This window comes from Pan troglodytes, chromosome 18, assembly GCF_028858775.2.
Source record: "Pan troglodytes isolate AG18354 chromosome 18, NHGRI_mPanTro3-v2.0_pri, whole genome shotgun sequence".
NCBI lineage: Eukaryota > Metazoa > Chordata > Mammalia > Primates > Hominidae > Pan > Pan troglodytes.
Window position 1 is genome coordinate 66,686,725 of NC_072416.2, and position 26,263 is coordinate 66,712,987.

Consider the following 26,263-nt stretch of genomic DNA (forward strand, 5'->3'; position numbering starts at 1 on the left):
GGAGGATCGCTTGAGTCCACAAGTTCGAGACCAGCTTGGGCAACATAGGGTGACCCTCCACCCTCCCCCCGCCCCACCACATCGCTACAAAAAATTTTTAAAAATTAGCCGGGTGTGGTGGCGCAAGCCTGTAGTCTCAGCGGGAGCTGAGGGAGGAGAATCGCTTCAGCCCAGGAGGTCGAGGCTGTAGTGAGCCGAGATCGCGCTACTGCACTCCTGGGCGACAGAGCGAGACCCTGTCTCCAAAAAAAAAAAAAAAAAAGAAAAAAGAGGAAGTTGTATCCAATTCAGAAACGCGGTCCTTCGGGACCTGCTAGTTTTATACCCCGGAGGATCCTCCCCGGCGGGCTGGCACGGGAGGTGGAGAAAGAGGCTTGGGCGGCCCCGCTGTAGCCGCGTGTGGGAGGACGCACGGGCCTGCTTCAAAGCTTTGGGATAACAGCGCCTCCGGGGGATAATGAATGCGGAGCCTCCGTTTTCAGTCGACTTCAGATGTGTCTCCACTTTTTTCCGCTGCAGCCGCAAGGCAAGGAAACATTTCTCTTCCCGTACTGAGGAGGCTGAGGAGTGCACTGGGTGTTCTTTTCTCCTCTAACCCAGAACTGCGAGACAGAGGCTGAGTCCTTGCAGAGAACAGCTCCAGAAAAGCCAGGAGAGCACAGGAGGGCATCCGGGAGGCCAGGAGGGGTTCGCTGGGGCCTCAACCGCACCCGCATCGGTCCCACCTGCGAGGGGGCGGGACCTCGTGGCGCTGGACCAATCAGCACCCACCTGCGCTCACCTGGCCTCCTCCCGCTGGCTCCCGGGGGCTGCGGTGCTCAAAGGGGCAAGAGCTGAGCGGAGCACCGGCCCGCCGTCGCGGCAGCTGCCTCACCCTTCTCTCTGCAGCCATGGGGCTCCCTCGTGGACCTCTCGCGTCTCTCCTCCTTCTCCAGGTACTCCACAGCCTCGCCCTGGCCCCGACCGGGACCGCTCCCTGGGGGGCGGGCGGGGTCCGCATGGGGCAGTGGCGTCGGGGAGAGCGCGGGGCTGCGCTCCCTGGGGCCAAGGGAGTCCCGGAAGGCCCGTGAGGACCCTGCAGTGTGGGGAGTGCAGGGCCGGGCACGCCTGGACCCAGCCTCCTTCACTCTCTGCCCTCGGGCGCAGGTTTGCTGGCTGCAGTGCGCGGCCTCCGAGCCGTGCCGGGCGGTCTTCAGGGAGGCTGAAGTGACCTTGGAGGCGGGAGGCGCGGAGCAGGAGCCCGGCCAGGCGCTGGGGAAAGGTAAGATCCTCAGGGTGGAACCGCGGGGTAGGGGCCGCACGTGACCATTCTGGTGTGGACCGCGCGAGGGGTGTTCGGGCCGGGGCAAGGAACTCCTGGCGCCACCTCAGTTCCCGGGGAGGCGCAGAACGCGCCTCGGGGGCTGGGATTGGGGGTGGTGGCTGACGGAGAAGGCTGGGCAGCAGAGCGCCTATGACATCCAGCCCCTTGTCCGGTAGCCACTGCTTACCTTGACCCCCTCCTCCGAGATGCCGGATGGCTGAGCCCCTCACCCAGTCTCGACGTGGGAAGTTCTCCCCCGCTGGCCCCAGCAGAGGAATGCGCCGGCCACATTCTTCCCCCAACCCCCGCGCAGGTGTGGGGATGAGCCGTGCCCCGGGCAGCCCCCTTCGCCCCTCTCGGGCCCCCTTTGTGAACCGTGCTTTGTGTCTCCGACAGACAGACCGGGTCTGTTTCTTTTCTCCGAGCTTCCCTACCCCGCCCCCCTTCTTCCTCGGCAGCTGGAATGCACTCTTAACCCTGCTCTTCCCGGAGGGCCTGCGCCCTTGTAGCCTGCCTGGAAACTGGCCCCTGGCACACCTGGGCTGGGGCCATCACATACGGGAACCACCCCGCCCCCAGCGTCTCGGGCCTGGGATGCTAGGTCACTGGGGGGAGTTTGAGGGGGACAGTGTCCCAAGCTGGCAGGCCTGGGGCTATGGGGGCGATGGACGGGAGATCAAAGCACATTTTTGATCCCTCAGTTACTCCTACCCCCCGCTCCCCGCCCCAAGTTCAAAAACCTGAGGGGGTGGGCGGTGCAACTTTAGTGTGGAGAACCAGTGTGTTATGAGACCCAGGCGGTTGGTTGCTGGCTAGTGGAGGGCTTTCTCCCTCTAGGTTAAGAGCACAATGGATGGGGCTCCAGCAAGGGATGAAACCTTAGTTCTTAAACGGGTATAACCCTGGATCCTTGGGTCGGGTTTCAGAGGATGCTTACACTGAAATTTTTGGGAACTTGAGTATTCATTTTTAGGGGGAAGGAACCGTGGCTTACCTGGCCTTCAAAACACTGAGAACCCTTGCTACCTAGCATTCTTCTAAAGTCTCCATCAACTTATCCCTCACCCCAGGCACAAACTCCCACTGCTTGAATGTGGGGCTGTCAATGCCTAGGGGATAGAGTGGCTCTCTTTTATTTCTCCAAAAGAGGATTGAGGACCTTGAGTCTGTGGAGGCCCTTTTTTAAAAAATTCTTTCTGCAAATAACTCTGCAGATTGACAAAACAATTAACACCCAGGCTAGGCTAGGCTCCTTAAACCCTTGGCTGTAGGGAGCTGAGGAGAGGCATTAAGAAGCCATGCCTCATAAACTTTAAATTCTTGCGCAGGGGTTTATTACTGGCTGGCTAACAAACTGCAACTCAGCCAACCTGTAAAAATGTGAATTCGGGCAGGGCCCCAAATCCAATTCCGGCTCCCTGAGGAAGCCTTATTGCTAACCAGACTTCTGCCAAATCTACGCCCCCTCCCCCCGCCCCATTGTCAAGTTCTCTGACTACAGTCTCCCAGAATAGGCTATAGCCTTGAGTGTTGTCTGTACCTTATCTTTCCTACTGAAGCAAGAAATATCAGATTAGCTGTCACTTCACTAGGCTTGAGGTTTTGGGGGGAAGCAGTGATCAGGTTTTCGATTTCATCGTTGGGTTGGCGAGTGTTTCCCAATGACGTCAGGCATTTTAAACCTTTAGAGGAAATTCAGCTTTCTCCGATGTCTGCTTTACGGTTGTGAAAAACGGTGGGTTTGCGCCAGGAGCACACCTGGGTTATACAACAAAGGACGGGTTAATGCGCTTGGCGCACCTTGAAACTCCCTGCCACATGGCTGGGTCTTAGAGGAGGCTTCTGGTGGCATGGGCTGCTGCTTTCTTTTTTAAGTAAAAGTGCATTTCTTGGTCCAGTTGGTCCCAATAAATTGGGACTTCCCAACAAAACATATTGCTATTTCTCCCTTTGGTCTTCAGCTGGCACTTTGACCACCCCACCTGCACCCTAGTTCCTCATCCTCAAAACATAGATCCCCAGCCTGGATCCAGCCACGTTGAAAGGGTTATCCTGCAGGAACGTATAGACTCTAAAGTTTAGCCAAGCACACAAGTTTCCATATTGCTAAGGAACAATCACCCCTGTTGTTCGCCCCTGGGTTATGAATATCAAGGGTGTCTATGAAGTTCAGCTCAAAGAACTTATCTGATGTAATTAATGCCTTGTTTGTATGTGCATCTTCCCCTTCAAAGCCCTTTTGCAACTCTGAACTTGCTTTATCCTCCTAACATTCTCTTGAAGCAGGTGAGGTAAATGTTAAACAAGCTGAGCTCTTAATCTCAGAATTTTGAACTTCAGAAACCCCATAGTCTAGCCTTGCCTGAGGTTTTGAAGGTGGAGAAACAGAGGCACAGCTTAATGGATTGGATTCACTAAGCCAAACAACTCATGAACTTCTTTGAGGGTGACAGACACAACTTTTACCTCCTGGTATATGCCCAGGGCCTGGTACCTTACAGGATGCCCAGTCCTGTATGAATTATGAATGAATTTGACAACCTTGTGAAGGGCGGCCCATTTTATAGATGAAACCTACATGACTGTGGCTTCACCAAGTCATCACTGCAGTGATCAGCTGGGATTTGAATGGAAATTTTGGACCCCCAAGTTCCCTGGCTTTTTTTTTTTTTTTTTTTTTGAGATAGGGTATCGCTCTGTCACCCAGCCCAGGCTAGAATGCAGTGATGCAATCACGGTTCACTGCAACCTCTACCTCCTGGGCTCTAGTGATCCTCCTATCACAGCCTCCCAAGTAGCTGAGACCACAGACATGTGCTTCCATGCCTGGCTAATTTTTAATGTTTTGTAGAGACGGGGTCTCACTATGTTGCCCAGACTGGTCACAAACTCTGGGCTCAAGCAGTCTTCCCACCTCAGCCTCCCAAGCACTGAGATGACAGGTACGATCCACTGTGCCCAGCTCCCTGGCATTTTTTACTACCAGAAAGCAGGGCCTGAGTGGAGAGGGTAGAATGTTGGATCCCTGAATCCCACAGCTATTAATAACAAGCTCTCCCGGCCCCCCACCCCAAGGGTGCTTAGTCATTTTTTTTTTTAATTGTAGGATTTTCCAGAAACATTCATGTAGAGGAAACTGGTTTGGATTTAGTCTCTAAGGGCCCAAGTGAGGGGTCTTGACTAGCTCAAGAGGAAAGGTTAATCTGGAGGGAAGGAAAGCCGGCACATTCCCCCATCCCAGTGCCACAGTCTGGGGGCCACCTTCCTTCAAGTGTGGTCTGGAAGCCGACAGTGGAGAGGTGGGAGGAGGGAACTTTCATGGTATTAGTGCAGTGATTAAGTGAGTGACCTACAGTGGTCTACTCATACTTAAGGGTGAACAACTGAGAGAGGCAGCTTAATGGCAGTCAAACAGATGCAGTCCTTCATTATGGCCTTCAGCAGGATCATCTGACCCACAGTCAGCCTTTGGGTCAGATTAAAAACTAACCATCAGCTTTGGGAGGAAGCTTCCAAGTTCAATAATGCATCTGACTGAGCACAAATTAACATCAAGATGGTTTTGTCTATTTCAGCTCTGGGTGTAAAAACTGCCTTTTATTGTGGAAGCCCCTACTCTGGGGTATGCCCTTTATTTACATTTCATTTTTCCTGTAAGCATATATTTCGCATCTGCATAGATCAGGCACTGTTCCACAACTTCAACTAAAGCAATGAACAAAACGAAGTCCCTGCCCTTGGGGAGCTTACAGTCTAGTAATTTTTCTTTTTTTCTTAAAAACAGAGGTTTTATTCCATTTGGTCCACAGTCGATGCTTCACATTATCTCACGGTGCAGGGCCCCTGGGTAAGGGGGGGGTCCCTGTGCAGTACTTGGCAGGGCGTGTGGCCAGGGGAGATGAAGCAGTATAGCTGGTCAGGCCCAGAAGGGGAGATGGAGGGCTGGGGGCTCCTTAAAACCTACTGAGGGGCGAGGCGCGGTGGCTCACGCCTGTAAACCCAGCACTTTGGGAGGCTGAGGCGGGCAGATCACATGAGGCCAGGAGTTGAAGACCAGCCTGGCCAACATGGTGAAATCCCGTATCTACTAAAAACACAAAAATTAGCTGGGTGTGATGGTGGTGTGCCTGTAACCCAGTTACTTGGGAGGCTGAGGCAGGAGAATCGCTTGAGCCCAGTAAGTGGAGGTTGCAGCAAGCCAAGATCACGCCACTGTACTCCAGCCTGGGCAACAGAGTGAGACTCCGCCTCAAAGAAAAAAAAAAAAACCTGAGGACCACAGTAGGGGGTGGTTAGCATGGAGAGGGGGTCAGGTTTAGCCCCAACAACTCAGAATTCTACTTCCTTGTGCAGGCCTCAGTTTCCCCACCGGGCCCCTGGGCAGGCCTGAGGGTCCTAGAGAAAGCCGGCCACTCAGGAGCCTGACATATTTTAGCATCGTGGTCAGGTCCCCTCTCCTAGGGGACTCATTTCCCAGCACCCTCTCCACTGTCCCTGCCCCATTCCTTGGGGGAAAAATATATATATTTTTTCTTTTTTTGAGACGGAGTTTTGCTCTTGTTGCCCAGGCTGGAGTGCAATGGCGCAGTCTCGGCTCACCGCAACCTCCACCTTCTGGGTTCGAGCGATTCTTCTGCCTCAGCCTCCCAAGTAACTGGTACAGGCATGAGCCACAACGTCTGGCTAATTTTGTATTTTTAGTAGAGATGGGGTTTCATCATGTTGGTCAGGCTGGTGTCGAACTCCCGACCTCAGGTGATCTGCCCACCTTGGCCTCCCAGAGTGCTGGGATTACAGGTGTGAGCCACCACGCCCGGCCATATTTTTATTTTAATATTTCCTGAAGCTTCTGTGGGTACAGAAACCACAAACTGATCGGCTGACAAAAGGGGGAAGAGGCAAGGCAACTGGAAACCTTCGGGGACCGGTTCCCTCCACGCCCAGGTCTCTTCTCCCCAGCACAGCTCAGCCCATAGCCTGGACGTGCCAGCAGGGACCCTCACCCTACATGCATCGGGATACAGCCTTAACCCCTTCCCCCACAGCCCGGTGGCCCAGTTCTGCGAAGGAACCAAGGCAAGGGGGGAATATCCCTGCTGCCACATCCCATGCCGCCACTCACAGACCCTCAGTTGATTGGCAACATTGAACAGGTTAAAAAAAAAAAAAAAGAAGAGGAAAACATAGAAAAACACCAAAACCCAGACAGGGAGACGATGTGGGGAGAGAGCGTGCTGGGAGCCTTAGTAGCTGGCCTCCTCCTGGTAATAAGGGGGATATTCCGGGGGCCTTCCCTGGGCCTGGGCAGTCGTTGGTGCCCGAGGGAGCCCTGTTGGCCACTGGGCCTTGTGGGCAGTAGTTGGAATTGTATATCTGCCGGCCCAGGCCAAAGACCTGGCTACTCTGGTTAGCACCCTGCAGGTAGCCCATCTGCAGGGACACAGAGGAGTTGTCACACTTGTTGGTGCCCAGCTTGGTGTCATAGATGTGCAGCTGGGTCCAGGGAGCCGTCATGCCCACGTGGCTGGCGCACTTGTTTGTACCCATCTGGAGGCTGATGGTCGAGTGGTCCACGGGGGCAGGATATGGTTCTTGGGGCTGTAGAGATGCCTCCTTGTGCCGTACATGGTCATACCCGACTGGCTTGCACATTTGTTGGTGCCCATCTGCAGCCCGATGACACACTGGCCGGCCTTCGTGGTGTTCTAGTCGAAGTTCCGCTCCTGCTTCTTTGAGTACCTGACACTGATGTCCACCCCGCTCTGCAGCCCCTTAGTCTTGGCCTTCCCCGCCAGGGCAAGAAGAGACACCTGCACCTGCATCATGTTCCCATTCTCAAACAGGTTACTGGCCTCAAACAGGTCCATGGGGTTCATGCCATAGCTGACTATGGCCTTGATGAAGTTGGAGAGGTTTTCTAGCTGGTGCCAGTTCTGCATGGAGTGGTTGATCTAGGGGACTGAGCCTGGCTGCAGCTCGTTCATGAGTGTGTGTAAGATAATTCTGTCCTTCACGCCCTTCTGGAAGTCAGGGCTGATGGAGAGGCTGGTGAGTCCCTTGATCCAGCTGTGGAGCTCTGCCTCCTTCTGGGGGTCATATTTGGACAGGAGCCGGTTCTTGACCTCGGCCGAGAGCCAGTATGAGGGGCCCTTGTTGAACTGCATGGAGAATACGGCTGGCAGGTGCGGTGGCAGGACAAGACCGACTGGAGGTGACCAACGGGCCCTAATTTAGTAATTTTCTGTGCTTATGGGCTGCCCTGCAAAGCAGTTGTTGATAATTTCCACTTAGCTGTAAAATGAGGTTGAGGAAGTCAGTGAGAGGTCACTGGTGCAATAAACAAAAGGCCAGGATTTAAACCCTGGTGTTTTGCCTCCACAGCCCAGGGAGATATCCATAAATGTGGCTCCGAGGAATGAATGGGAACTGGACCTTCAAGCCTAGCAGGCCGCTTTCCTGGCTTAGCAGCAGAGTAGGGTTAACTTGCTGAAAACTCTGTCCTGCATCACCAATAGCTTGTGCCTGGGGAGCAGGTCTCAAACCTCTAGTCTCCCTTCCCACTTCCTCATATGCCACTGTGTTCCTAGGTTACCCAGTGCAGGGTGCTCTCACCTCCCTGCTGCACAAGGAAGGCATTGCTTATGACAAGCAAAGAGTTTCTAGGGCCAGAAACTATACCTCTGCAAAGCATTTGGAGGATGATGGAAGAGGAGGGAGGGAAGGGCTTCCCCAGCTCCCGTCAGTTGAGGCTTTGGTCCTGAGGCTGAACAGTCTCCATTCAGAGACTCGATGTTATTGAAGAATAACAAATGTAGACAAAAGTGCCGAAATGATGAGTGTGCAGACCGATGAACATCACAAACTTAAAACCCCTGTGTTTCTGGCGCACAGATCAAGAAACAGCATTACCAGGGCCTTGGATGCCCCCTCCCTCCTAATTTCAACCCTTCTCTCAAGATAACCACTCTTCTGACTTCTTAGTACCACAGGTGAATTTGCCTGCATTTGAACTTTCTGTAAGAGGATCATACAATTATCTTAGCTCTGGCTGCTTTCATGGCACCACTGAGAGATTCTTGCGTAATTCTGGATGTAGTTCTAGTTGATTCTCATTGTATAGTATTTCATTATGTGACTATCCACAATTCTGCTGTTGATGGGCATTTCAGTAGTTTCCATTTTGTGCAAATCTTCTGGTGACCTGTGCACCCCTATTTGTTAGTTATACACCTGGGGCACAATTGCTGGGTTAACTGATTACCTGAGGATTCCAGTACTGTGATCCTGGACTGAGATATCAGCTCCTCTCTGTTCTGAAGTAGTGAGGTGTCTTCTGCATTCTCCCACCCCAACAGTCTCCCTGCCAGACCCCACCCCGCCCCGCTTTCCGGAGTCTTGATTTTCATCTGGCCCTAAGCTAAGAGACAGCAAGTTTTTATTTTTTTATTTTTTTATTTTATTTATTTATTTATTTTTTGAGACAGAGTTTTGCTCTTGCCCAGGCTGGAGTGCAATGGCGCGATCTTGGCTCACCGCAACCTCCACCTCCCAGGTTCAAGCGATTCTCCTGCCTCAGCCTTCCCAAGTAGCTGGGATTACAGGCATGCGCCACCAAGTCTGGCTAATTTTGTATTTTTAGTAGAGATGGGGTTTCTCCATGTGGGTCAGGCTGGTCTCAAACTCCCGACCTCAGGTGGTCCGCCTACCTCGGCCTCCCAAAGTGCTGGGATTACAGGCGTGAGCCACCGCGCCCAGCCGACAGCAAGTTTTTATTATGTACTTGGCCTCATCCTTTGTCTTGGGGGAGAAAAGCTTCCCTTTCTTTGTCCTTATCCTGATGCTTGCTTCTTTCCTCAAAAGTAGAAAGGGAATCTGGAAAGGGCCCTGAATTTCTTTTCTTTTTTTTTTCTTTCTTTCTTTTTTTTTTTTTTTTGAGATGGAGTCTCGCTCTGTCGCCCAGGCTGGAGTGCAGTGGCGTGATCTCGGCTCACTGCAAGGTCTACCTCCCAGGTTCATGCCATTCTCCTGCCTCATCCTCCCAAGTAGCTGGGACTACAGGCGCCCGCAACCACGCCCGGCTAATTTTTGTATTTTTAGTAGAGACGGGGTTTCGCCATGTTAGCCAGGATGGTCTTGATCTCCTGACCTCGTGATCCGCCCGCCTTGGCCTCCCAAAGTGCAGGGATTACAGGCGTGAGCCACTGCTCCTGGCCGAATTTCTTGATAACTTCTTTCTGGGTAGAGATTTATTTGTTCTTAATTTTTTTTTTTTTTTTTTTTGAGATGGAGTCTCACTCTGTTGCCCAGGCTAGAGTGCAGTGGCACAATCTCGGCTCATTGTAAACTCCGCCTCCCGGATTCAAGCAATTCTCCTGCCTCAGCCTCCTGAATAGCTGGGACTACAGGCATGTGCCACCATGCCCAGCTAATTTTTTGTATTTTTAGTAGAGACAGGGTTTCACCGTGTTAGCCAGGATGATCTCGATCTTCTGACCTCGTGATCTACCCGCCTTGGCGTCCCAAAGTGCTGGGATTACAGGTGTGAGCCACTGCACCTGGCCTTTTTCTTAATTTTTAAATTAAATTTTTTTTTTTTTTTTTTTTGCTGCTGGGTGCGTTGGCTCACGCCTGTAATCCCAGCACTTTGGGAGGCCGAGGCAAGCGGATCACCTGAGGTCAAGGGTTCGAGGCCAGCCTGGCCAACATAGTGAAACCCTGTCTCTACTAAAAATACAAAAATTAGCTGGGCGTGGTGGCAGGTGCCTGTAATCCCAGCTACTTGGGAGGGTGAGGCAGGAGAATCTCTTAAATCTGAGAGGTGGAGGTTGCAGTGAGCGGAAATTGTGTCACTGCACTCCAGGCTGGGTGACAGAGCAAGACTGTCTCAAAAAATATATATATATATATATTTTTTAAATTAGAGGCGGCCGGCATGATGGCTCACCCCTGTAATCCCAGCACTTTGAGAGGCCAAGGTGGGCGGATCACTTGAGGTCAGGAGTTCGAGACCAGCCTGGCCAACATGGTGAAACCCCGTCTCTACTAAAAATACAAAAATTAGCCTGGCGTGGTGGTGTGCCCCTGTAATCCTAGCTACTCAGGAGGCTAAGGTAGGAGAATTGCTTGAGCCTGGGAGGCAGAGGTTGCAGTGAGCCGAGATTGCACCACTGCATTCCAGCCTGGGCAACAGAGCAAGACTCCGCCTCCAAAAATAAATAAATACATAAAATAGAGAAGGGGTCTGACTATGTTGCCTGGGCTGGCCTTGAACCCCTAGCCTCAAGCAATCATCTTGCCACACCCTCCCAAAGTGCTAGGATTACAGGTGTGAGCCACTGTGCACGGCCCTGGGTGGAGATTTTTATCCTGACCAGTGTGTGGGTGGGCAGCAGCTCCTTATTTGGCCAACATGTTCAAATCCAGCTCCTCTCTTATAGAAACAGTGAAGTGTCTGAGATCCAAAGCCAAGTTGAAATGGTCATTCAGCCAATAAATGTCTGAGTACCTACTAGGTACTAGATACTCAGAGGGTAAGTAAGGCCACAGCTCCTAACCCTCAGTGAACTCCTGATTAGAGTCCAGGTACTGTTTACTGTCAGGTACTGTTCTAGGTGCTGGGAATTCATTAGTGAACAAAATGTGCAAAAATCCTGGCCTCAAAGGGCCACTTACCTGCTAGTATAGAGAGACAGACAAATAAGTACAATATATGCATATACGAGATTGAGGAGGGGCCGGGCATGGTGGCTCACACCTGTAATCCTAGCACTTTGGGAAGCCAAGGCAGGCAGATCACTTGAGGTCAGGAGTTCGAAACCAGCCTGGCCAACATAGCGAAACCCTGTCTCTGCTAACAACAACAAACAAACAAACAAAATAATTAGCCTGGCATGGTGGCAAGCACCTGTAATCCCAGTTTACTCAGGAGGCACGAGAATGGCTTGAACCCAGGAGGCGGAGGTTGCAGTGAGCTGAGATTAAGCCACTCCACTCCAGCCTGGGCGACAGAGCGAGACTCCGTCTCAAAAAAAGAAAAAGAGATTGAGGGGGAGGTGGGAAAGGAGTGATACAGAGTCACATAGGAGAGGCTGCTGACATGTTCTTGGAGAAACCTCGAGGAACTGATGTCCAAGCTGGCAGCCAAGGAAGAAGAATTAGGCAAGGGAGTTGGGCATGAGAGGTGGCGTGGAGTGTTCTGGCAGAGGAACAACACGAGGGTTCCAGGGACTTGGATACATTGAATCTGGCTGGATCATGGAGTGTGAGGTGGGGAGAGCCAGTGAGGCATAGGTAGGGTACAGCCCCGCTTGAAATTTGTCTCACCCCATAACAGAGGCAGCAAAGTGTTTGGGGAAATCCCAGTTGTACCAGTATGGAGACATAATGGCTGAAGTCCCAGTTGTACCAGTATGGAGGCCAGGGTCTCTGAAGTCTTCCCTGGAACCAGGATATTGGCCCCTACTCCCAGCAACCCTTCTCAACTCCCCTCCCGCTTCTCAGACTGGAGGACCATGTCTGCCTCAGTTGCCTTTTTCTCATTTCATTTAGTCACCTGGCATTGCCAACCCAGGCAGCAGGGCTGGCAAGGAAGGGCTGTGAAAACTCACCACCACCACCCAGATACCACCTAAGAGCTTACTGAATTCCAGAATCACACTATGTACTTTATGTAATAAGCCCCTTTAATCCTCCTAAAAGCCACATGAGGTGGGTGGAATTGGCCCCATTTAACTGGATAGGAAACCTCGGCTTGTCACTTTGTAACTATCTAAGGTCACCCAGCTAATAAATTGTGGTGTCACATTTTGAACACAGGTGTGACCCCCTAAGTATGAGGCACTGACCATCTGGAAATCAGGGTGGGAAAGGGAAAGATATTTGGAGTCTTCTGGCCCCAGCCAAATTAGAGGAAGATTGGAAATAGTTAACTTCTGACCCAAGGGCTTTGAATTCCTGTTCCCTCCACAGGCCCCTGCTAATCACCAGGAGGGGGGGGGGGGGGGGCAGGCACTTCTGCCCAGGACCTCTGGCCTCCCTTTTAAGATATGGGGGAACAAGGAGGGTTCAGATACCAGGTCTGAGAGCACTCAAACTGACAGCCCTCTGCAGAGAACTGTCATCCCACCCCCACCTGCCTCCAGCAGCAAAGACCTCCCACCTCTTGCTCTGGGTAGAAGAGCTTGACAGATCCTTCCCCACTCACTCCTCCTCCCCCAGCCAAATCTGGGCATCCTCAGGGCTCTGGGTTACCTAGAGCATCAGAGGTCTGCAAATTCCTCCAGCTGACAGAATTCCCTCCAGGCTGCAGCTGCCTCTGTCTGTTGGACTTAAGAGTGTTGGGGAACTGCTGCTTGGGCAGTGAACCAGAATGCCTCACCTGGGGAAAGAAAGCCAAACGGGCTCAGTGTGATGGCTGACACCTGTAATCCCAGCACTTTGGGAGGCCTAGGCGGGTGGATCACCTGAGCTCAGGAGTTCGAGACCAGCCTGGCCAACATGGTGAAACCCTGTCTCTACTAAAAATATAAAAATTAGCCAGGCATGGTGGCGTGTGCCTGTAATCCCAGCTACTCGGGAGGCTGAGGTAGAAGAATTGTTTGAACCTGGGAGGCAGAGGTTGCAGTGAGCCGAGATCGCACCACTGCACTCCAGCCTGGGCGACAGAGCAAGACTCTGTCTCAAAAAGCCAAACGTCTTCTTTTCTCCCTCGACCCCATCTTTGAACTCAGGACTCTGGCTCTGTGGCTGTCTAACATCTGAGGAGAGGGTTCAGAGCCAAGGCCACAGAGCTAGGAGGTGGGAGGGCTGGTGGGCTGCCTCCCTTCGTGAGAGCCTCTCCAGGTGCTACTGAACCCCAAGAGGAAAGATCTGTTTTTCCCTAGGACTCTGAGGCATCTTAGGGCTAAATGGGGAGATGGGGAATGGGGAGGTATAATCCCAGGCCCTCTTCTTCTCCTTCAATCTCAGTAGCGCCCCTTTTGTTGAAGACCACTTTAAAGTTGGAAGTTACCCATTAGCAAGAGACCTTGACAACCTGTGTTGTACGCTAGGAGGAGTAGAAGGTATTTTTGCTTGAGTTCTTACTCTAGGGTCTCACATTCGCTTTAGGAAGTCGTTGATCCCCAGGAATTAACTGTGCCTAAGAGTGCATGCGCATCTTTCTAAGAAGTCTCCTCCTTCAAATTTGGGGGCCACAGGTATTCCCCAGATCTCCCAGTCTTTTTCTTTCTTTTTTTTTTTTTTTAGAGACAAGGTCTCACTATGTTGCCCAGGCTGGTCTTGAACTCCTGGCCTCAAGTGATCCACCCGCCTCAGCCCCCCAAATTTGGGATTTCCTGTGTGAGCCATCATTCCTGGCCCCCAGTCATTTTATAGAGAAGTTAGAACTACTGTTTAGAGAAATGATTTGCACTTGGGTCCATTTGGAAATTCTTCAGACTCTCGTTAAACCCAGCAGTGGGAAGAGACCTGATGGTATATATCCCAGCACAGGCAAGGGAAAAATGGATTCTAAGCTGTTTCTCATCCCAAATGATGTGGCCTGAGGCGAGTTACTGAGTCCAAGCTCCTCAGCCTTGAGGCCCTAACTTCCCTGTGCGTGCGTGGGAAATGGCCCTGGAGCTATGAGAGGGCGGCTGGCTGGACTGCTCACTGGCCAGTGAGAGGGCCCAGGTGGAGGGTTCGGCTGCTCTCCTGGGTGTCTTGCTGAAGGCTGACTGCCTTCTGAGCGGCCTTTGCACAGCGTGCCCCATCTTGTTGTAACTTCAGGCAGGGGAGAAACAGCAACTTGTGAGCTCTCCCCACACAAGCCAGGACAGGACGCCAGGCCCACACACTGCCTTCTCCCTGTAGAGTCGCTTCATCCAGGCTTCCCACCGTACTTCGAGACCTGCTCTTCCCTTGTCTTTTATGGTCTTTTTCCGCTTCCAGAAGTCTCCTGCATTCCTCAGCTGGGACTCAGCCCCACTTCAACTGGTTTATCCCTGCTTTTGGCCTCTGAGTCAGTAGTTTGCAAGCTTGGCTGGTGATCAAATTGCCTGGGGAGCTTTTTATTTTTTTATCGTCTCCTCCCCAATGTATACCATTTTATATTGTTTACATAGGGACGGTTGGTTGGTTGGGATTTCAGATTAATACATGAAAATATGTTCACTGTAAAGACATACTTTTTTCAATAAAATATGTGGCACTTACTATGTGACAGATAAAGTTCTTAGTACTTTATATGCATCAGCTCATTTAATCCTCAAACATCCCTTGAGGGAGGTACTATTGTTGTCCCCATTTTACAGGTGAGGAAACTGAGGCCAGAGAAGTTAAGTAACTTGCCCAAGATCACACAGCTAAGTAAGTAGTAGAGCTCAGATTCAAACCTAAGCAGACTGAGCTTACACCACTGAACGCTACTGCCTGTAAATAGAAGCAAGTCAGAAATAAACACATGAAGGCTGGGGTATGGTGGCTCACAACTGTAATTCTAGCACTGTGGGAGGTTGAAGTGGGAGGATTGCTTGAACCCAGGAGTTCGAGACCAGCCTGGGCAACATGGTGAGACCCCCGTTTCTACAAAAAATACAAAAATTAGCCAGGCATGGTGGTGCATGCCTGTAGTCCCATCTACTCTACTCAGGTGGCTGGGGCAGGAGAATCGCTTGAACCTGGGAGATGGAGGTTGCAGTGAGCCAAGATCATACGACTGCACTGCACTCCAGCCTGGGCGACAGAGTGAGATGCTGTCTCAAAAAAAAAAAAAAGAGGATCTTTTGAGCCCGGGAGGCAGAGGTTGCAGTGAGCCAAGATCACACCACTGTACTGTAGCCTGGGTAACAGAGCAAGACCCTGTCTTCAAAAAAAAACAAAAAATAAATAAAGAGAAAAAGAAATAAACACGTGAAATTTCTTCCCCAGTTCTACTCTTTTAAGGGCAAGCACATAGTTACTGATTTTATAAGAATCCTTGTAGACTCTTTTTTTTTTTTTTTTTTTTGCACAAAAAACTTATGTATGCATACAGGAATTTTAAAAACAAGAATTGGACTATATCATGCATACAAATGTTACTCTGCAGCTCGCTTTTTAACTTAGAATCACAGGCATCTTTCCAGACTGTTAAATACACATCTATCTCGTTTTTAATAGCGCCGTAGTCTTTTACATGGTGAATGTACCATGATTTATTTAGCCAGTCTTCTACTTTTATCTTTTACAGATGTGGTGGTAGGGAAGAGTTAACATCAAAATTGTAAAGTGTTTGGATTTTTAGCAATCTAACAATCAGTAATTGCCTTATTAGGAAAGACTGCTGTAGAAAGATGATCGAGTGAACTGTTCATCTTAACATCATCCAGATAAATTGAGCTTTCATGTTTAAACAATACCTTTAAGACAGACTCTGCTGTAAACTATACCATTTAAAAATAGTTTTCATACTAACTTTTGTTTTATGACTATCTAAATAATAGTCAATAGTTTCAAAAGCATATGAATTCACCAAAAATCAAAAACTTTTAAATTGCATGACTCAGAAGTAAACTACCACATTCATTCACACTAGCATTATTTTCCCTGGGTGTTGAGAGATTGAGAATGTGTCATCAGTCAATTCAAAGTGCATTTTTTTCTCAAGTTTTTCTTTAGATTTCAAAATCTAGTTAGCAAGCATTTTGCTGAATAAAAGTTGATTTCCATTCTTAAAGCAGACACTCATTTCTGTTCTTATTTTCCCCCCAAAAGGAGCTTATGAGTTTTTTTCTTAAACTCAAATATTGCTACACTAAAGCCTAGGACAGGGTGGTTGCATTTATATAAAGGATGCATTCTTGAAAACCACAAATAGGCTGGGCGCTGGGGCTCATGCCTGTAATCCCAGCACTCTGGGAGGCCGAGGCCGGCAGATCACGAGGTCAGGAGATCGAGACCATCCTGGCTAACACAGTGAACACGTCTCTACTAAAAAACACAAAAAATTAGCCGGGCGTAGTGGCGGGCGCCTGTAGTCCCAGCTACTTGGGAGACTGAGGCAGGAGAATGGCGTGAACCTGGGAGGCAGAGCTTGCAGTGAGCCGATATCGTGCCACTGCACCCCAGCACTCCAGCCTGGGCAACAGAGCAAGACTCCGTCTCAAAAAAAAAAAAAGAAGAAGAAAATTACAAATAATTCATAATTCCCATGATTCAAGACTTATATTCTCATATGAATACATGTGAAGTGTATGTATGGGGTGGAGGGGCCAAGGGGATGCTTACAATTCACTACTCTCCAGCTTTGAAATTATGTAACTTACAACTTTTAATTTGGGGGATTTGCATTTCTTCAAACTTTACATAAAAAGCAAAACTAATATTTATGGCACCATTTCAAATTTCTGCAGTTGAAGTTTGCATGAAATATATCTGTATTATAATGTATAGAGTGCCTGAATTGGGGTCCCAGAGCCACTGTGTCTGGGTTGAATCTGTTTGTCCACTTACTACTTGTGGAACCTTGGGGCAAGTTACTTAACCTCTGTGCCTCAGTTTTCTCATCTGTAAAATGAATATAATAATGGGGATCTCATATGGTTATGGTGAAGATTAAATGAGTTTGTGTATGAAACAGCATGTAGTGAGTACATCAATGTCAAGTGCCAGTGGCAGGAGGAATAGCAGTATTGTTATAGCTGGAATAGTTTGTATACATATTTCTTTAGACTGGATTTCTATAAGTGAAATTGTTGGGTCACGTGACTTTCATAGTTCATTCAACAATTATTAAACACCTACTTTGTACTGGGCACAGTGCTAAATGCTGGGAGACAGTGAGAAGCAAATTCTAGTGGGGGAGATAGGCAATTAAATAATCACTAGTAACCTTTTTTTTTATTTTGGAGATGGCGTCTTACTCTGTATCCTAGGCTGGAATTCAATGGCGCGATCTCAGCTCGCTGCAACCTCTGCCTCCCGGGTTCAAGCAATTCTCCTGCCTCAGCCTCCCAAGTAGCTGGAATTATAGGCACCTGCCAGCACACCTGGCTAATTTTTTTGTGTTTTTAGTAGAGATGGGGTTTCGCCATGTTGGCCAGGCTGGTATTGAACTCCTGACCTCAGGTGATCTGCCTGTCTCAGCCTCCCAAAGTGCTGGGATTACAGGCGTGAGCCACGGCGCCCGGCCAATCACTACTAAACATATAATCACAAGTTGTAATAAATTCTATGGAGGAAAGTTATTCAAAGCCAGAAGGGTTTTTCACAGGGGAATCTGATCTAGTTTGGGAGGGTTGAGGGAAATTTCCCCGAAAAAGTAACTTTTGAATTGGGATCTGAAAGATGTCAGGAGTTAACTGTGTAAAATCGGGATGGGAATGCAAGGAGACACTGTTCCAGACAGAGGGAGTAGTGTGTGCAAAGGCCCTATGGTAGGGGGTTATGCTGTATTTAAGAAGAGGCTCAATGTGGCTAGAGAGAGAGATTAGCACATTAAAGAGTTTGTTTTTTAGGACATGGTGACATGCACCTTTAGTCCCACCACTTGGGGAGGCAGAGGCAGGAGGATCACTTGAGCCTAGGAGGTCTAGGCTGTAGTGCATGATGACTGCATTTGTAAACAGTCACTGCTCTCCAGCCTGGGCCATATAGTAAGACCTTGTCCCTTTAAAAAAGATATTTTTGGCTGGGTGCAGTGGCTCACGTCTGTAATCCCAGCACTTTGGGAGGCTGAAGCCAGCCTTTTTTTTTTTTTTTTTTTTTGGAGACGGAGTCTTGCTCTGTCGCCCAGGCTGGAGTGCGGTGGCACGATCTCACTGCAAGAAGCTCCACCTCCGGGTTCACATCATTCTCCTGCCTCAGCCTCCCGAGTAGCTGGAACTACAGGCACCCGCCACCACGCCCGGCTAATTTTTTTTGTATTTTTAGTAGAGACGGAGTTTCACCGCATTAGCCAGGATGGTCTCGATCTCCTGACCACCTTGTGATCCACCTGCCTCAGCCTCCCAAAGTGCTGGGATTACAGGTGTGAGCCACCGTTCCCGGAGGCTGGTGGATTTTTTAAAGTTTTTTTTTTTTTTTTTTTTTGAGACAGTCTTGCTCTGTCACCCAGGCTGGAGTGCAGTGGCGTGATCTTGGCTCACTGCACACTCCGCCTCCTGGGTTCAAGCTATTCTCCTGCTTTAGCCTCCCTAATAGCTGGGACTACAGGTGCCTGCCACCACACCCAGCTAATTTTTGTATTAGTACAGACGGAGTTTCACCATGTTGACCAGGCTGGTCTCAAACTCCTGACCTCATGGTGATCCACCTGCCTCGGCCTCCCAAAGTGCTAGGATTACAGGCATGAGCCACCGTCCCCGGCCAGATTGTTTTTTATCCCAAGAACAAAGGCATATCACTGAGTTTCAAATAGGAAAGTGACTTTTTTTTTTTTTTTTTTTTTTGAGACGGAGTCTTGCTCAGTCACCCAGGCTGGAGTGCAGTGGCACGATCTCAGCTCACTGCAACCTCCGTCTCTGCCTCCCGGGTTCACACCATTCTCCTGCCTCAGCCTCCCGAGTAGCTGGGACTACAGATGCCCGCCACGATGCCCGGCTAACTTTTTTTTTGTATTTTTAGTAGAGACGGGGTTTCACCATGTTAGCCAGGATGGTCTCGATCTCCTGACCTCGAGATCCACCCGCCTCGGCCTCCCAAAGTGCTGGGATTACAGGCGTGAGCCACCACGCCTGGCCGAAAGTGACCTTATTTCATTTTTTTCAAATGTACTATGTTGTTGCATTTTTAAGAGATTCATCTTTTTAAATGGAGATTTTTGCACTCATTTATACTAAAGATGATGTTGTATGCACTAAGGTGGTGGGGGTAGAGATGGAAGGGGCCTAAGTCTTGGTGGGTGATAGTCTGGGAAGGGAAGCTCTAAGGGAGAAATGGTCAAGGAAGAAGCAGCTGCTAGCTAAACCATATGCCAGGCATTATGCTAAGTATTTTTTTAATCAGATATTTTATTTTATTTTTTATTTTATTTTATTATATTATACTTTAAGTTTTAGGGTACATGTGCACAATGTGCAGGTTAGTTACATATGTATACATGTGCCATGCTGGTGTGCTGCACCCATTAACTCGTCATTTAGCATTAGGTATATCTCCTAAAGCTATCCCTCCCCCCTTCCCCCACTATGCTAAGTATTAACTCATTCAACTGAGGTAGATATTAGCATTATTCCCATTTTATAGCTGAGGAAACAGGCCCAGAGAGGTTAGCCAACTTGCCCAAAGTCAGTGTGGGCCTGGTAATTGAGCCCAGGCACTCTGGCTCCAGACTCTGGGCTGCTTCTGATGCCCGGATTCTGTTCTCAAGCTGAGTACATGATATGCTATTCCCTGGGGGAGAATGCTGGAAAAAGACCATATTTGGGTTAAGTAAAGATCGTGAATTTAAGTTTTGACATACTGATTTCAGGATATCTCGAAAGCATCCAAAAGAGATACTGAATAGACAGATATAAGTGTTGGTCAGAGGAAGGATCTGGATATTTAAATTTTTGATATGTGGTCTGAAGTGCCATCAAAAAGCCATACCAATTTACCTTCTCATGAGAAATAAATGAGAGAATCAAGAACTTTAAAAAAAAGCAACAAACTGCTTTCCCCAGATGCACTTCCAGAAGCTGACTCAGTAGAAGTGATAGGTGGGCGGTCGGCAGGGAATCTGGATTTTTTAAATTGTTTGCCAGATGATTCTATCAGCTATGTATGGGAATCACTGCTCTGTGACAACATTAAGGCCTCTTTGAAGAGCTAAATGTATAGAAAGGAACAAACTGGTGAGATGTGAATGAAAGAAGCATAGCATTTTATTGATATTATTATTATTATTTTGAGACAGGGTCTCTCTCTGTTGCCCAGGCTGGAGTGCATGGTGTGATCACGACTCACTGCAGCCTTGATCTCCCAGGCTCAGGTGATCCTCCCACCTCAGCCTCTCAAGTAGCTGGGACCACAGGCGTGCACTATCACTCCCAGCTAATTTTGGTAGAGATGGGGTTTCGCCATGTTGCCCAGGCTGGTCTCAAACTCCTGGACTTAAGTGACCCACCCGCCTTGGCCTCCCAAAGTGCTAGAATTACAGGCATGAGCCACTGTGCCTAGCTGCATGGCATTTGGGATTTAATTTCCTATGCTTGCCCCTATGGCAGTTGATCCCATTTTTAAACTTTCTGCTTATATTAGGATTCTGAATGGCCTTCACCTTCCTGTCCTTCTGTGTTGCTTTTTAAATCACTGCCCCTGGTTTTTAATACTTTATTGTGCTTTTTAAAGCACAACACAGCTGGGCACGGTGGCTCACGCCTGTAATCCCAGCACTTTGGGAGGCTGAGGCGGGCAGATCATGAGATCAGGAGATTGAGACCAGCCTGGCTAACATGGTGAAACCTCATGTCTACAAAAGATACAAAAAATTAGCCGGGCGTGGTGGCATGTGCCTGTAGTCCCAGCTACTCGGGAGGCTGAGGCAGGAGAATCACTTGAAACTGGGAGGTTCAAGTGAGCCGAGATCATGCCACTGCACTGCAGCCTGGGTGACAGCGTTAGCCTCTGTCTCAAAAAATAATAAATAAATAAATATAAAGCACAACACATCATATTTGACCCTAACAAGCACCTGGGGGTGTGTGTGTGTGTGTATTCCCATTTTAGAGACTGGAAATTAAGCAGCAATAAATGGCTTACATTTATTGAGTACTTACTGTTAAACAGTTTAGAGATTAAGTGATTGACCCAAGGCTGCAGAGCCAATACACAGCACTTTTACCTACCAGACCCTTAATTGTTATCACAGCTGTCTCAGGTTGATCACTGGGATCTTTGTTCTGGCATGGTCCTTGAGGATGGTAGCCAGTGAGCCAGACAGCACACCTCATGCTGAGTCAGCCGCGTTCCAAACTCTCAGAGTGCCTAGTTTGGGTTTCACTCTGGGAGGGAAGACTCACCTCCTAAGGGTTATGAGGAACTTGATGAACACAGCAGAGCTTTCGTCAGCCAAAACTCCCCTGGAACTGCTTTCTCCACCCTCAGCGACATGGGGTTGCCATATAATTTTTCTAGTCAGGGGAAAAACTCACATCAAATTCTGATTGAAAATCAAATACATGTTTACTGTGGAAAAACTGGAAGATAAGCAAAATGGGGGCCTACCACCCATACGGGACCTTTGTCTTTTCAAATGAATATTTGAAATCAATCGTCCATTTCCCAATCTTTCCACCTGAGTCTTTGTTGAGGGTATCTGATCTGAGGCAGAGGGCCCGAGTCTGAATGATTTCACCACTCACTCTCCAGGCTTGCCTCCCCAGTATCCCAGCTTCCTCTTCTGCTTGGCTGGGTCAGAGAAGGGCTGCAAGCTGAGGCCCTCACACACCCCGTCAGCCCTATCTGTGAGAAGATCCAGGTCCAGGGGGCCTGTGTGTAGATGGGCGCCATCCGCCAGGTGTAACTGCACTCCACCTGGGTTCTGTTGCCCTCCAGGAGCTGCTCTGCTTACAGCTCTGGGGAAAAAGGCCTGGACACCCAACAGGTGCACCCAGGGCTCTGGCAGGCCCTTGCAGAGCTGCCCCAAGCTTGCTAGGCAAGGGCAATGGGCCTCCCAGCATGCCCAGGGGTGGGTCCCAAGTGAATCCAGGAGCCCCAAGGCCTCTTGGGATCCCAGCATGTGCAGCCTCTTCCCCCCACCCCACTTTGCTGCCCTATGACCTCTCCTGTGGGTCTCCTCAAAACGGGTCTGGCTCACTGGCCACCATCTTGGTTTTCTTGTGCGTGGAAAATACTTGGTGACGGAGAGAGGCAGACCACAGCCTTGGTACCAGGGCTCAGCCCCTCTCTCTCTCTCCTTTTTGGTACAAGAATAAAACTATAAATATTTTATATAATAATTGTCAGCCTTATGCTATAAATGGCTTTATGACCTGCTTTTTTCCCCCCTCTGCAAAATACTTTTTCCTGGGTAGGTTTTCTTTTATAATATTTAAGGCTGTAGATTAGGCATTTGGATGACTGTGGCACAGCATAATTAACTGCTCTGTTGAGAGTTAGGTTGTTGAGACCTTTTTTTGCTTTTTTTCCCTATTAAGCAAGTCACGAACATCCTGGCAGGTATGGTTTTGTCACATCTGGGATGGTATCTTGGCACAATTCCTGGGTCAACGGGCTTGTTTAAGGCATTTTAATTTGCCAGAAAGGTTGTGCCAGTTAATATTCCCCCACCCCTAGCAATATATAGCAGCACCCAGTTCCCAACTGTGACACAGCACTTGGCCTTTTAATTTGTATTTCTTAGTTGGTGAACTTTTTTCTATATGTAGTTTTACTTAGGAAAAATGCCAGAATCTTTCTTCAAGTCACTTCCACCTACTTTTCCCCGGTGCCCTCTTATCCCAATCCCTTAACAGAAGGTAGTGATCGTTATAAGGACAAATTTGTTTGTTTTGTGAGCTAGGTATTCCCTAAAGCAAGCTAGAATAGAAATTTCCTAGGCAATCTCTTCCCCCAACTCCCCAGGCTGCCTTTTGGCCACAATATGTTTAAGATGATGTTTTCCTTTTCCTCTAGTCAAAATACCCAGAGAACAGTAGGGAAATTGGTGGAGAGTGATCACTTGATGGACATTTTGTCTACGGAGAGATGGGTGGTTTTATTTTGCCAGAACATCCAGTAATGTTGGACATCAGGACCACATAGCACCTCCAGGAAGAGACAAGCTCCTGACCTTCAAGGGTATTCCCTTGGGAGTATGGAGGTGTCTAGGCAAATTCCAACCTAAAAGCAGGCCTGGAACATAAGACAAATGAGTTCTCAGCCCAGCATCCATCAATTCTTATAAGTCTATTTAAAAAGCTTTCTTTTCCCAATAGCTCCAGTACCCCAGGGACCAAACTCTTCTTGCCCAAGTTTTATTAGTGGCGCCAGTTCAGGACCCGAGGCCAGGCTTGGCAGGATGATCTTTAGAGAGGAGCTTTGAACATAGGCCAGAGACTCCTGGTTTCCACTGGATGTCTTCTATCGAGTGCAGATACATAGAGCTCTGGCTTTTTTGTTGTTAATTTGTCTTTTTATTTATTTTTACCTATAATGTGTCCTATGATATTAATTGTTAATTTCTCTAGAAGCAGCCTCAGGTTACTGATTCCCTTTGTCCCTTCCCCGACAATATTTTAGGGAATGTACATTTAGGCTCAGTGCTAAAAGCTGTCCATTTATATTGGTAGAGCAGGCACCTCTTCATCAGGTTCATTGACCTTGTAATTCAGAATCCTTGTGGGAGAAACTGAGGCTAATGCGGTCAAATGACTGTCTGAGGCCCTGGATGGGTGTGGAAGAAAGAGCTATGTTTAGGCTTTCATTTTCCAGCCTTAAATTCTGAACTATTGCCCCATGTGCTCATCATCAAGTTGCCCCAGAAAGAGTTTGATGCAAGCCCATCCATGCCCCCGTGATTTGGCCAAGATGTGTGGCCTTGTGGAACCATGCTGCAGTTAGGAACAGGAGTCAGTTTACTTCGCTGACTATTAAAAGACGGGGTAAAGGAGGGATGAGTGATGATGAGACCTGGTTTCGTATCAGTTTCATTATGAAACTAGTGATACAAGCCAGTGGTGCCAGGAAGCATCTGGGAGGAAATTGTAATGATCTGCCCCAGGGCTTACCATTTACTCTGTCTTGACTCATAGCTTGCAGAGAAGACTACTCATGTTCCTACATGTGCCTAGCAAGTTTCCCTAGAAAGGCCAGCTTTTTCATGAAATCTCCATCTTCTGCTTCCTCTGGTAAACCACAGAGGACCCCTACAAAACAGCCCTCTCCAAATGCAGACTGAGCCAGTTCCCTATTGTGCCCTCTGGTCCCATGTGTCACCATCTTTGATCAGCTTCATCCGTTGAGTAAAGCATACAGCTGTAGCTAACTTCTTCCCACTTTGAGAGAGAATTTTTCGATGGTATACATAGAAAGAGGCCAGGATGTGGATGTCAGAAGCCTAGGTTAATTGTAAGTAGTCTAAGGTACCTTTTTATTGAGAGCTTACCTTACTTATTCTGGGCCAGGCACAGTATTCAGTGCTGTTTGAACACTATCCCATTTAATCTTCCTAATAACCTGATGAGGTAGGTATTGTTTCATTTTCCAGATGAGGAAACTGAGCTTCTATATAATCATACAATTTGCCCAATCATGTGATAGATAAGTGACATTATAGGGATTGGAATCCAAGTCTTCTGGACTCCAAATTTCGTATTCTTCATTATTTCCCTGCCTTCAGGATTTGAAACCTGATCTTGCTGCTTCCTGGGGCAGTTCAACCCCTGGCAGCCTCTTGTTTCCTGAGTTGTCAGATTGGGAGAAGTAATACCACATTGCAGGTTATTTTGTGAGGATTTGGGTAGGAAAACACTTAGCTGGGTATCCTGAGCAGAGTGGGTGTTTGAAGCTTATTCCTATCAGTCTGGACCATTGCCCCTTGGTTGTGCTCTGTACCCAACTCAAAGCAGTTGAGAGCTGATGGGGCCAACTCCTCAGATGTATCTGGAATATGCACCCTGAGTGGGAGGCACATACACCTATAATACATGACCATTGGCTTCCCCTTGATTGTTGACACTGTCCCTTCTACAAATAGATGCACAGCCCAGATACTGTGCTACAAATATGTGGAACCATGTAACAGTGGAAATATGCCAGAAGACAGGGTAGTAGAGTGAGTTGTACACTCTAGTGGGAAGCAGATTTTGTAGACAGCAGGAAGAGGATTTCTAGCTCCTGGTGGGGTGGGGTGGGGTGGGCAGTAGCAGCTCTCAGAGTTTTGGGGATTAAGTCTTCTGAGTAGTAGGGGAGTCAATCCATTAGCCTCCTTCTGGGTTACCTGGTAGGAGAGGATTGGAGTCATTGAGTCTCTCCTTAAAGGAAATAATTGACAGAATTGTCTGGTTAGCCCTTTACTGGCTAAAGATCTTCCCTTAGGAAGAGGGCTGTTTTAGGATTGAGAAAAGTGGCCAGGCACAGTGGCTCATGCCTGTAATCCCAGCACCCTGGGAGGCCAAGGTGGGAGGGTCACTTGTGCCCAGGAGTTCTAGACCAGCCTGGGAAACATAGCAAGACCCTGTATCTACCAAAAAAAAAAAAAAAAAAAAAGTGACCTTTAGTCACTCACTTTGGGAGGCCAAGGTGGGTGGATCACTTGAGTTTGAGACCAGCCTGACCAACATAGTGAAACCCTGTCTCTACTAAAAATACAAAAAATTAGCCGGGCCTGGTGGCGGGCGCCTGTAGTCCCAGCTACTCGGGAGGCTGAGGCGGGAGAATGACGTGAACCTAGAAGGCGGAGCTTGCAGTGAGCCGAGATCGCGCCACTGCACTCCAGCCTGGGCGACAGAGCAAGACTCTGTCTCAAAAAAAAAAAAAAAAAAAAAAAAAAGAACATTATTAGTACTTAAGTAGTTCTTGAATGAATGCTGCATTGACGAACCTGGCATTAGAACCTGACCACCCTGGGTTCTCATTCTAATTCCAAGCTGTTCGACCTTTGGCTAGTCATCTCACCGCCACCACCCCTCACCCCCAGCCCTAGTTTCCTCATGTGGTAAATGGTGGGTAATGGTCTGTAAGGTTCTGGGGGTCTACACATTCCCGGTTGGGGTTTATTTTTCTTGAAATGGTTTTGCTCTGTCTCCAGCTGGGGTGCAGTGGCAAGAGCATGGATCCCTGTAACCTCGACCTCCTGGGCTCAAGGTATCTTCCCACCTCAGTTACCTAAGCAGCTGGGACTACATCATGGTTTGGAGTTTCAACTTGTACGTTACTCATGATGGTTCTGTGAAGTGTAATATCCATCTCCCAAATGAGAAAGCATAAATACCTAATAAGTTAATTCAAGTTCTACATCAGCAGTGATATTTCCAATTAATGGATTCTTGAGGGACTTTCACAGGGTCTTCAGCCCAG

The 26,263-nt window shown here is 48.7% G+C and overlaps 1 protein-coding gene and 1 pseudogene across 3 annotated transcripts in view; one reads left to right on the top strand and one right to left on the bottom strand.

Moving 5' to 3' along the window:
* The first annotated feature begins 350 nt into the window (after nt 1-350).
* CDH3 (cadherin 3) overlaps nt 351-26,263 on the top strand; it is a 77,066-nt gene continuing 51,153 nt past the window's right edge. For 2 of the 3 annotated variants that reach the window (XM_054669492.2, XM_016930062.4), the window contains exons 1-2: nt 795-935; nt 1,147-1,261. In XM_054669492.2, the coding sequence (XP_054525467.1) occupies nt 891-935; nt 1,147-1,261 (160 nt within the window). In that variant the 5' untranslated portion in view covers nt 795-890. Of the gene's footprint in view, nt 936-1,146; nt 1,262-26,263 lie in introns of all 3 variants that reach the window. The other variant, XM_001168050.7, reaches the window with a different exon arrangement.
* LOC134808791 (calponin-2-like) lies at nt 6,518-25,946 on the bottom strand (annotated as a pseudogene).